The sequence below is a fragment of the Halichoerus grypus genome, chromosome 3 (genome assembly GCF_964656455.1).
Source record: "Halichoerus grypus chromosome 3, mHalGry1.hap1.1, whole genome shotgun sequence".
Classification (NCBI taxonomy): Eukaryota; Metazoa; Chordata; class Mammalia; order Carnivora; family Phocidae; genus Halichoerus; species Halichoerus grypus.
In genome coordinates, this window is record NC_135714.1 from 88,876,347 (window position 1) to 88,889,543 (window position 13,197).

The 13,197-nt window shown below is 37.7% G+C and overlaps 1 protein-coding gene across 1 annotated transcript in view; it reads right to left on the reverse strand.

The window, feature by feature from the left end:
- The window catches only part of COL25A1 (collagen type XXV alpha 1 chain), a 465,144-nt gene that overhangs the window by 74,791 nt on the left and 377,156 nt on the right, over window positions 1-13,197 (reverse strand). Inside the window, exons 13-17 of the mRNA XM_078069067.1 lie at window positions 12,436-12,489; window positions 10,352-10,378; window positions 7,700-7,744; window positions 575-607; window positions 111-146 (exon numbers count right to left, since the gene is read on the reverse strand). Coding sequence (XP_077925193.1) covers window positions 111-146; window positions 575-607; window positions 7,700-7,744; window positions 10,352-10,378; window positions 12,436-12,489 — 195 coding nt within the window. The remainder of the gene's footprint in view (window positions 1-110; window positions 147-574; window positions 608-7,699; window positions 7,745-10,351; window positions 10,379-12,435; window positions 12,490-13,197) is intronic.

The window sequence follows — 13,197 nt, forward strand, 5'->3', positions numbered from 1 at the left end:
CATGAAAACTACATCATTTTCCAATCATGGTTTTCATATCACACAGTGGATAGTAGGTATAAAATGGCAAATACGGGGCAGTACAAAGAACACTAGAAGAGAGGTATTACCTTTTGCCCTGGACGACCAGATTCTCCAGGTTCCCCCTGGCCAAAAGAAAACCAAAGATGATAAAAACAATCTTACAAGAATTTTCCAAAACCTTTAGGCCTCTGGACACTTTCACAGAGATGGCCTAGCCTTCTTGATCACATGTATTTCATTCACTTTATTCTATTACTCTATATCTCACCAGAGACAGGGAATTTTTTTTGCTGTGAACATACCTAAAGCTCACATACAAATCCCCATTTCTATAAAAACCAACTGCAGAGAGAAGTGAAGGCAAGACCTCTTATTTAAGCCTTTATCAGATTTCCAGCAGATACTCTCTGTTGAGTTTGGGAGCTGAATATTGCAGAAGAATAAAAACAGTTATAACCACCAAAACTGGTACAAAAGAAGAGAAAGTAGAGGTTTATAAAATTCAAAACTATAACTCCTGGGGTACAAACACTCGCAAGGTTATAGTTACCTTAATTCCTGCAGCAGATGATCCAGGGTCACCCTAAAACAAAACGCATGAGAGATTAGTCCACAAGTTATGAGAATAGGAAACACACAAGCACACAGACAGCCATTATCAACATGGCACTCAAAGGAGCCCCATGACTAACAGGCCTGACTATGCTCCATAAGACCATACCAACATGGCATCTGTTAAGATGTCAACAATTTCCAAGCTAAACAATGCACCTTCTAAAAACATGGGTTTATTTTGAATGCAAAATACTTAAGGGCTATATTCCTTGAGGTCAATAGAAACATATAAATATGTATCTCTTCCCTTGATACAGTGCTAAAAGTGTATTCTAAAGTAATAAATTATAATTTTGAGATCTGGAATTTTGGTTTTCTCTATTCCTGGAATGTATGAATGTCACGGGCTCTCAGTTACTGGGAGTTCCTTGACCCTCTCGGTCTTCAGAAAGTCAGGGTTCAACAGATAAAGTCAAAGGGTTAATGATGTCGAGTTGGAAAAAGCCACGTAGCAGGTCGGTTTGTTTAACTCACGAGGCACTGTCACAGTTATGACCAGCACATTTTCTCTAGCTTTACACTTATTTCATTGTGACACAGTCACCGGAAAATTACAGGATGATGGATGACTCCTGGGTGGCAGGGACATATGTAAGACCTGAGAGAAAATCTTGAAGTAGAATCTGCTTTCCTAAAAGGTACTGTACTCCATCGGGATACCACAGAGGGTGACTACATTCCCAAAGCAAATATGCTTATAAAATCTGCAGAGAGGGATTCGTGGAAAAGAATATGGAGGTTAGTTAAGAATGTTGCTTCTTTCTTTTTTTACCCATGAGAGACTATGGACTCTGAGAAACAAACTGAGGGTTCTAGAGGGGAGGAGGGTGGGGGGATGGGTTAGCCTGGTGATGGGTATTAAAGAGGGCACGTATTGAATGGAACACTGGGTGTTATACACAAACAATGAATCATGGAACACTACATCAAAAACTAATGATGTAATGTATGGTGATTAACATAACATAATAAAAAATAATAATAAAAAATAAATTCAATTAGCCAACATATAGTACATTATTAGTTTCTGATGTAGTGTTCAATGATTCATCAGTTGCGTATAACACCCAGTGCTCATTACATCACATGCCCTCCTTAATGTCCATCTATTTCTAAAATGAGGCCAACAAAAGTGCCTTGGTTTTCAAACTCCTTCTAACCCCCCTGTCCCATGAACATGCTACAAGCAAAAAAAAAAGGGAGAAAACTTAGCCATTTGAGACTGTTGAGAAAATAGGAACTGCCACAGGAGGAAGGTACATACTGGAATTTCTTCAGCTGTCATATCCATGCAAGTGTTCAAGGAACTCCAGGGATCTGGTTCCTTGTTCTGGATTTAGGAAGCGGCTCATTACTCTCTTTTAGAGACACAGATGAGGCCTCAGGCCTCTGTCCATGGAGCACTGGTCCCCCTCGCCCAATTCTTCCCATCTCTTCTCCAGGCTGGCACCTTCTCTTTCTTGAGGTCTCAGCTTACGTGGTTTCGCCTCAAAGAACACTTCACCAACCAACTTCAGACACATACCCCTCACATACAATATCCTACTGCACAGCATTGAGCTCTGTTCATGTCCTGCATAGCTCATTTCATAATTACGTATTTATATTTTCTGCCCATTCATTGTCTGTCCCTTCATCAGACAATCAGCCACATGGGGGCATATTCAGTGTCTACTTTTATTCAGTGCTTAGCCCATAGAGATGCTCGATACCTTTATGGCAAGTGAATGAACAAATCTCAAAAAGAATGTTTTAAACAAGTCAGCAGTCAAGGATCAAAATGAAAAAAAAAATTAGGAGGGAAAAGCTTAGGAAGGAGAAGGAAATCATAAACTTACTGAAGAAACTGATACATATGTGAGCTTCTTTGATGTCTGTAATTGTTATTACCCAAGGAAAAATTAAAACATGACAAAACATAAGGGCCCTAAATACTGTCTTATACTGACTTCTCTTTCTGATCATTTACATTCAACTGAGTTCCAAATGGGGAGTGAAATAGATGTGGCTAATAAAATAATACTTATTTCTACTAAATCAAATCTGAAAGCTATCAACACCAATGAATCAGGTTTGCAATATTTTGCACAATAACACCTTTGTATTCCTAAAAGCAATTTTGACTTTGCTAACTCCCTTCTCTCATCTCATTTATACCCCATAAAACTCTGATGAGATAGGGCAGATATTATTATTTTCATGTAATAGATAAGGAAACTGAAGGAACTAGAGGATAAGTGAATTTTGGACTTCCTAAGTTCCATTGCCATGTTCTTTTTATTAGAATAAGAATTATTGGTTTATTTTGTTTTGACAACAGGGCTTAAAAGTTGCAGTAAACTTGTAAATAAAAGGAAGTTGCTTGTATTAACTGCAGTTTAAAACCTTTTATTTTTAGTGTCCTAATGGAAAGTGGCTGGATAATCTACCAATGAGACTAAGGACTAGATTTAGTTCTCATAGAAAGTGGATGGAGAGAAAAAGACAGTTTCCTGAAAGGCTGATTTATTTGTGGAAATTGGAGCAGTTTCATTTGAGGGGACTGTGAGTGATATTTTAATTCTCTTTTTAAAAACTTAGACTGTGAAATCTCGAGGAATTTTTATAACTTTTAAGTGGCAAGACAACTGCTGAAAGACAGTCATAAGTTAAACATTTTAAAGGATAGCCCTGCAAGTAGTGGAAATAAAACAGTCAGTGTTATAATCCTCATTCCTCCAAAAGTGAAAGTGAATACAGGATTAAAGTCAGAAAAACCCAACCATGTCTTAAGTACACTCTTTGCTTCATAAGTTGGCTGGTCTAGAAACACGTTTCCACAGGGCGAGTCACAAATGGGAAAATCCTTTGAGAAGACACTCGAGATAAATGAATTAGACTTTTGATCATTCAAACACAGAGAGTTTCTGTTTTTGGTCGTGATTATTTTCAAACACAATAGTTAGTATATAATGTTATGTATGTATTAATAAAGTCTAAGCGGATAAATGAAGTGAATGTGGTGACATTTTTATCATTCATTAATTCATTCGATAAGTTGTTTGTTGAGCACTGATTATGAGCCAGCCGTGTTCTGTTTGCAGGGATGCGGGGAGGTGGGTGAGAACAGGGAGCAATGCAGTTACAGTCCCCGCCCTTGGCCTGTGCTCATGACAGTCACATACTAATACACACACACAAAAATGTTATTGATTGAAAGCATGAAAAATACTTTCTTTTTCTTCCTTTCTTTCCATTTTTTTTAAAGAAAAATTAAAAAAATAGGAAGATTCTCATGTTTGGGAAATACTGTTATTTCTGTATATAGCAGAAGACATGATAAACAAATGCATGTCACAGGAAAAAGTTCTACCGTTCCATGAAAATAAAAAGCAGTTGAAAGGAAAACAAACTTTTTATTCAATAAATATTTATTATCTCACAAGTATGTGCCAGGAACTTGGATTGGTGCTGGGAGTAGTTTGGCATCATATAGATTTTTTGTTTATTTATGTGTTTTTTTCTTTCCCAATGAGCTAGATGGATGTCCAGTTAAACAAGGAATGACAATAAACCCTGATAACAGTTAAGAAAGAGATTTTAAAGAGTGTTGTGGGAGCATAGAGTAGGTAACCTAACCAATCTGAAGGAGACTGAAAGGCTGCCCCAGGGAAATGACTTACAAATTAAGGTCTCAGGGGACTGAAGAATAGATGGTGGAGGTGGGAGTGGACAGACAGTAAGAGTGTTCTAAGCTGAGGCAACCACATGTGCCGAGTTAGAGAGGGCCCCACATTGACCGGGGGGTGTGGGGGCCCATGGAGATAGACCTTCACATGTGATTTTAAGAAGAGACAATTTGATGGTAGCTCCAAATATGGGTGCGGCTTCTGCAAAGGCTCAGAGGATGCAAATCAAAGATGCTATGTAGGCATAAACCAAGAAGGCAGTGTGTTTCCGGGAATGGAGACTGAGGGACCAGAGAAAGTGAAGGCACCTGTCAGGTCGTCCCAAGACCGGGAAGGTGGAGCTTCCGAATCAGCAGACTGAATTGTGAATAACAGATTGGCATGATCAAACCATTCAGCTTGCCGCACAAACACCTACTTTCAAGTTGCTTGAAAGAGATAACAAATCCATTTCTACATTTGTTGGTGGGATTAACGCTCCAAAGAGCAGAACATGACCTTTGTGTAATAACTCCACACGTGATTGAAATCGTTCTTTGGTGTGTTACTCTCAAGCCTAGAGTGTACTGCAGTTGCTGGCCAGGGACAAAACCCAGCCTCATGGTTTTTACAGTTCCACAGCATTTCCAGATGACCAGTCTGGAAAGGTTTAGATTGCTTTACCATCCAAAGGCACAGAGTTGGATCAAAAGGAAAAAAAATCCTATTAAAGTGAATCAGTCAATGACGTAATTTACTACTTCAATGGCAGAAAAAAAAAGCATTTTTTGATTTTACATCTCAAACTTGGTAAATGATGAATGAGTTTCACATACTGAACCCAAAGGCCGTGAGAAGAGTGTTTCCAACATACTGGAAACAAATTATATGACAGAAGCAGGAAATGTTTTAAAAAACACATCAAAAATTATATTCCAATTACAGCATTCTCGGGATGAATGCTACAGGTCAGATTACATATTATACATTACAGATTCTTATTTACAATTCCCTTTTAGGCCCATTGAAAGTTTATAGAAATGATTTCCCTTTTAACTGAAGCATTTCTTGTACTTAATTTCAGTTGACTAATAAAATTTTTGATAAAAAAGAAAACAGCCCATCTAGTTGATTTCAATTTCCATGTGGTAAGAAAGCTAACATTTATTGAGAGTTTACTCTATGTGAGTCGGTATGGTAAATGATTTGCTTTAATATAAGATCTTTTCAAAGAAAAAAAGTTGCTTTACTACTGGAAAATTGAAATTTAAAAATGTGTCATTAAAGAAACGATTATTGGCCTACATTCCAAAAATGAAGCTTTAAAAATACATCTTCTAAAGCATAAAATTCTCTACAGGAATCCACATAGGTGTAGTTCAGACTTGGCATAAGCTTTTTTCACTTGAAAAAACGCCCTCTGTTTAGAAGATTTCCTTTCTTTAAGCAGAGACTGGCAGCTAAGGCCCGTGGGCCAACTCCAGCTAGCACCTGCTTTTGTGTGGCCCATGTGCTAGGAATGGTTTTTACATTTTTACATGGCTAAAAAAAAAAAAAAATCAAAGAACAATAATATTTCATGACATGTGAAAATTTCATGAAATTAAAATTTCAGTGCCCAGAAATCAAGTTTTATTGGAACATAGTCATACTCATTTCTGGACATACTGTTTATGGTTGCTGTCACACTGTAAGAACAGAGTTGAGTAGTGGTGACAGAGACCACAAGGCCCAGAAAACCCAAGATATTTACTTTCTGGCCCTTAATAGGAAGTTTGCTGACCTCTGGTTTTAAGTATAAACAAGAAAGTTAAATATAACATCCAAGTTTATATATCTGGGGTTTGAAATTCTGACTTCGAGAGTGATCGAAGTACACTGTTGGTCTTATTAAGTATTAAGCATATGTATGTCATATTTGATTGCAGCATGATAATTAAATTTGACAGGTATATAAAATGGGTCTACAACAATGGTTTCAACTAGAAGTGATTTTGTGCCCCAGGGGCCATTTGGCAATGTCTAGAGATAGGTTTGGTTGTCACAATTATTGGAATCTAGCGGCCACAGGCCAGGAATGATGTTAAACATCCAACAGCCCCCACAACAAAGAATTATCTGGCCCAATATGTCAATAATGATGAGAGTGGGAAACCCCAGTCTACCAGAGACTGAGGGTCCACTCTAATTTCTGGACTGCTCTTCGAATACAAACATAACTGCGACTTGGTGATATTAATTCATTCCTACCATCCATGCCATATTTATATTAATATTTATAAGAATGAGAAAGATAAATTTCTCTTTATTTTATGGGGATGCTTTTATGACTAACATTATCCATCTGTACTGTAATAATTTTCAAAGTGAAATATTTTTATCCTCAACTCTAAGCTTAAATGAATAAATCTTTTATCACTCAATTACTTAGCTTGATTTTCATGAAAATCTGACTATTCTATTTTCAGTTTCTTAAAAGATCTTTTTCTTAATCCTTTACAGCACAAGTGAAGTGAAATACCCTTCTTATGCCAGAGATATCTGTGAAGTATGAAGCCAAAGTAGAAGCTATAATGATAGACGGGGAGGGGGGTGATGAGAAGAGGTAGAAAGATGAGCCACAAGACCACTGTAATATAGATGCTAATAATGATTTAAAAGATTAAAAAAAAGAAAAGACAACACAAAGCCTGGCAAAATATCTGGATTTAGTAGATTTCAGGTCAAGGCAAATTTTCAAGATTGCATTAGAGGCTCTAATCAAATGACATTTACTTTCAAACTTTTAAATTTCATCCCAATCCTGTGACTTGTTCTCTCCCCAAATCGGAACAAATGGAATCACTTCAGAGTTTATATCTCTGAGTATCAAGGGAGTGCCCCACTTACACATGAATAAATGGTTTTCTTCCTTGAAGGCCATATTACTGCAAACCTAGCTACACATTTTCTAGAATTTGTGACATACCATTTTACTTTTAAAATACTTAAATTTGGGGGCGCCTGGGTGGCTCAGTCGTTAAGCATCTGCCTTCGGCTCAGGTCATGATCTCAGGGTCCGGGATCGAGCCCCACATTGGGCTCCCTGCTCTGCAGGAAGCCTGCTTCTCCCTCTCCCACTCTCCCTGCTTGTGTTCCCTCTCTCGTTATGTCTCTATCTGTCAAATAAATAAAGAAAAAAATTTTTTTAATTAAAAAAATAAAATATTTAAATTTGTAGCTAGGAGTTTGTAGAACGATCACCTTCATAAGTTAGATATTCAAATGTTCTCTAAAATTGTAGAATTATTTCCCATCTTATCACACTAAGTTACTACCACTCATTTACCTGTCTCAAAATCTTCTGTGTTCACATACATGAAATAATATTTCTTGCTCATACACATACTCTTTCATATTTTACAACACTGTACCTTTTCGCCTGTGTCACCTTTGGGGCCATTCTCTCCAGCTTCTCCCTAAAATGGGGGAGGGAGAGATATAGTAAAATATATTGGTGACATTACACACAGTAGCTTTCATTATTTTGAGTTTGCTTTCATGTGCGCTATATATTAAAATCTGTTGCAAATGTTCTACAGAGCTAATGTATTTTTACTTGAACAGCTGCCTGATATCAAGTGGTCCAAATAAAATTTATTACAATGAACATAGCTGAACAGTTTTAAACTATTCTATGATAGCAACAGAAAGCAATACTTTCTCTGACTTCTACTAGCTCATTCTGGCACGTAAAGCCTCCTTAACGATATGTCTTTTCTCCTCAAGAAAGCCTTTTTCCTGACCATTCCCTCAATATGCCACATGCCTTAGCGCCAGCGTGTCCTTCCTTCCTGCCATTCCTGCCACCTGAGCTCCTGCCCCCCCGCCCCTTCTCTCTGTGTAAATCCTACTCTGTCTTCAAGTTCAGCTCAAATCAAATCTCCAGGGCTTCAAAGTGCATGACACAGCCCTCAAAACTGTGGGCGGAAGATTAATTTGTCTGCACCTATGTGTTTTGCATTTGTGAAATGAACTTTATATTTTATTTGAACACTCTCTTTTTTAATTATAGTAACAGAAATTGGGGAGTTTATGCTTTCTGGGTTATTTTTGAGATTTCCTGTGCTTATTCCCTCACATCTCTTTCCTACCACAAAGCAATGCATTAGGAAAAAAAGGTCATTCACTCATTATCCATGCTTTGATTCCTTCAAAGCTGAATTCTTTCATTTAAGTCTTACAGCATGTTATAGTGGAAACATCATGGACTTTGGCGCCAGAGAGACTGAGCCCAGCTCCAGCACCTACTGGGCAAATGAAATGCTCCCTACATCACGTTTCACATGTGTAACAGAAGGGCAAGAATGCTTTATGGGGTTATAAGAAGTAAACAATATGATGTGTGTAAAGCAACTAGGCCAGTATCTGATGCAGCATAAGCTGATAGCCATTAGCGGTAACAATGCATTATTGTTCATAGATTCCATAAGCTGGAACACCCTTCTGTTTAGCTTCATAAGAGATCACTTTTGCATCATTTAAAAATTTCCTTTAAATAAGAGATAAAGTACTGATGATGGTTTCCCTGGAAGAGGGAAGAGATGTGGGGGAGAGAGACATTTTTTCTCTCCATTTTCTTTTCGTGTTTCACATACATATGAAGCTAACCTGCTCAGGTGTTTGTCTATGGTGACTGACACACCACAGAGCCCGGGAGCCGGAGCCTCTATCTGATGAATCCCTGGGATGGTGCTGGCACTGATCCTTTCCCCTCCTTAATTTCTACACAGAAGAGTGATCTGATGACTAATTAATTTCAGGTTAATTACAAGGAACTGGTTGGACACCAAATAAATGTACTGATAATCTCTTATGAGGAACCTTTGACAGGCAGCCTATTAGCATACTTTTCAAAAGATTGCTTGGAAATCCCTTTATTAAAAAACAAAACAGACAGGGGCGCCTGGGTGGCTCAGTTGGTTGAGTGACTGCCTTCAGCTCAGGTCATGATCCCAGGGTTCTGGGATCGAGCCCTGCATCGGGCTCCCTGCTCGGCCGGAGGCCTGCTTCTCCCTCTCCCACTCCCCATGCTTGTGTTCCCTCTCACGCTGTCTCTCTCTCTCTCTCTCTCAATTAAATAAATAAATTAAAAAAAAATCTCTTTAAAAAAAAAAAACAAAACAGACACAACAAACTTTCTTATTAGGAAGACTGGCTCAGAGTGGTCACGAAATGAAGGGTTTGACTGAGCTGTCCCCTCTGCTTTGCTCTCCCTCCATTTAAATAAATGCCTTTTTAATTTTTGCCTCACAGTGCCAAAAAATACAGTTACATTCAAGAAGTGTGCGGGGTCTTTAGATGTACTTCTTTTAGGATTAGAAGTGATGATATTAATTTATCTGAACGATCACATCACTTCTGAAGAGTATGGTGTAATGTGTTGGTAGCTTCCTACGCAGGCAGCACATTTCTCAAGCATTATTAAAGTAAATAGCATGAGAACCAGAAAAATTAGCACCACGATATGCACTGAGAGTCTAAAAATAATCAAGACGCCCCAAAAGTAGTCAGGAAGGACATCTGTGATAAATTTAACATATGGCACTCTCCTCCTTTTGTTTCTCTTTTTGCTTTTTTATAGGAATTCTTTGTGGGGCAATTTCCAATGTATTTGTTGCAGGTAAGCATCTGTATTCCTTTAACTTCATGACCTAAGAAGCAATAGGGAGAGATATGGATGCTTAGAAAAGCACTGGGGTGGCAATAGCAAGTAGGTAAAAACAGAAGTTTTGCAGACCTAGGGATTTTTGAAAACCACTTAGAAGCTTGACATAGAATGTTCAAATATCTTCCTTTCCCTCCATTTCTTTAAACCTTTTTACCCAAACCTCTGTCCATACATAAGAATTACACTATTCTCTCCTTCTACTAATTAAGAGTTTGACACGAACAGTGGTTGTTATATCTATCTATATCTATGGATCTATATCTATTGCTATGTAGTCATCCATACCTCTATATATTTTGGTTTGATACCTCTTTAGGGAAAAAAAAAAGATAATTACAGGCAGAATCATTCCTACCTTTTCGCCTTGATCTCCAGGTTCTCCCTGAGCAAAAGAACAAAGATTGAGTGACACATTAAATTATAAAACACCCAATTAAACACCACCTAACAAAATCAGATATTGAACATACTAAGTCAATTATATGCGACACTTTCTATTTTGGCAACATAGAATTGCTATATTGAAAACAAATGGTAAGATGAGTTTCCTGAAGAATTGGGCATGGATATCAATATCAAATGTAATCTTAATTCTTTGCTTTTAAAGGACTAAAGAAAGGTATTTAAAATTATCATCCAGAATCCAGCTTTTGGGGCATTAAGAACAATGTGGTACCAATTCAATGTCTTCAGCAGCTTCTTAGTTTTCAAGTTTTTATTTCCTCCAAACTCAGAAGCAGTAAGGTGGGCTAGCACATTCTTTCATGGTCTTTTACTCAAAGCAGCCCCCAGTGTATAGATTATTTCAGGGGTCTGGAGTCTGTGTAGTTCTCCTATCTGTCTTCTTCAAACATGATCATAAACACGGTCCTGAACTTGGACTCCTTCAGAGTGTCATGAATTCTCCCTAACCTGCTGGTAACCAGCATGTTCCAAATCAGGTATATTTTAGGCAGCAGTGGTACCTTCAGGAAAGAGACTAGAATGGGGCAGAGTCAAAGCGAGTTTAGGAGAATGTCTTTATTCAAAATGATGACCTGGACCGTATGAGGACTAAAATGCCAAACTGTGCTTTGAAGAGAATCCTTATTTTCACTTTACCCAGGAAGGCATAGGTGATGGAGTGGGAGAATTCTAAAGTAAATCATACACATTATGATAATATTCTTCTTATGAAAAGCATCAGTAAGTGTTACCATGAGATCAGGCTGCTTAAAAAAAATTGGCTTAAGATGATTATTGTGTTTTTTAAAATTAAAAACCCCTCGAAGTCAGTTTGGAGGCAAGACTCTTTTCATTTGCTGGGACTCAGTCTGACCCTTTGGCTTTCTGAATTTCTGGCCACCTTTCAGTGCTCAACATCCATCCTGATGGTTGCTAGGCAACAGAAGAATAGACCTGAGAACATGCATTAAGCATTAACTCTTATCATTTGGCTGTTTCGCATGGAGCAAGAGAGGGGAAAAGACAGGAGAATGGCTGTAGTCCCAGAAGGAATATTTCCTTTCCTCTCCTGCAGGACAAAGGGCAGGTCTATAAATTTTAGGTCTGTCCTAGGCGCCTGTCAATAGCAATGTGATCTGTAAAATCAGCTGGCAGGCATCTGTGGGTGCAGGTACACACCCGCACAGCTGACGGGATTAGACATTAGTTATGTACTTCAAGGGATGCTCACTCATCAAAGGATTTGGGATTTGTCTGCCTGTTTGGTTTAAACTAAACTGTCACCAATCTTTTTATATTTGACAGATTCATTTGTTCTTCAAAAAAACAAAGAAAATTTGCAACCCCCAAAAAATCCTCGTTATATGTTTTCCCTATTTAGTAACTCAGACTATATCCATTTTTAAATTTTAGACATGCCACATCAGCCGGTAGAGCGTACCACTCTTCATCTAGGGGTTGTGAATTGGGTGTAGAGATTACTTTAAAAAAGTAAACATCTTAAAAAAACAAAGCAAAACATGCCACATCTTTATTCTGCTCTTCATTTGATTAACTGCTTGTGTGTGTAAGTGTTGGAGGTGACCAAATATTGAAGAAAGGCCACAGTGGCACTGTGAAAATCATCTTTAGTAAGTCTTATAAATATTAGGCACATTTGAGGCAGTATGGACAAGGCCTACATTTTAATACACTCATTAAGTGGCAAAATGACAAGAGTCATATTTGAAATATGGGCTTTTTCTCACGTTATCGAAGTATCCCAGAATAAAAATTTTGACAACTGTTATCTTATTTGTTTTTCTGCATTTTTAATGCTAATGAGAATCTTAAACAATTTAGTCATTAGTCACAAACTTCTATACTGCAGCATATTATACTACTGACAAATATTCCATCCAAGTAAAACCAGTGGGATATAAAAAATTGTTACAGCTTACAATTTCATGAAAACTCATATCTCAAATGATTCTGCTTGGTTTCATTTGTACTAACCTTTGGCCCTGGTATTCCGTTTTGTCCTACTGTTCCAGGCAACCCAGGCTCACCCTCATGAAAAAAATAGATACTATTAAATAAAATACGCAAAATCCATACATTATATAGATTATTAGAGGATACAGCTATCCAATAATGCTCTAGAAGTAGAAAAATAAGTGCCTACTAGGGTAAATACAAATTAGCTCATTTGGTCCAAAATTCTATGTGCTGGGGGACAAGGATAAAACAGGGTTGATTTCCTTTGTTCAGTCTTTTCTCCATTAAGAAAGCTGAAGCAACTTACCGACGGAAATGAGTATCTAGCATGGTGCTGGGTACCTTGTAGGCAATAAATAAATGTTTGTGGAATGAATTAAAGACATCTGAAAACATAAGCTCTCTTGATGGAGAACTTTTAAGTGGTTCATCAGCTCAGGAAAATAAAGACTAAATCACTATATTTATGAGATTTAATCAAATGAGCGTTTCCAAACCTAAAGCTTAAAGAACACACACACCTTTGAACACCAACAAAATTAAACACATTTGACACAAAAGTCAAAAGTAAAAATGCCTTCGGTTTCTCTTCTCAACTTCGCTGTAAAAAATAATTAGAATAAGACATTCAGAACCGTGGCTCTCATTGTCCTATTGAGTGATAGGCATTCAGGAGAAAGATGATGGTTACTAGGTCAGACAAGTTTCCCACCTCAGCAAGAAGAGATTGTATAATAGTTTTCCTAGGCTCTGAACCAGCAATTGTTTTCCAAAGAGAAG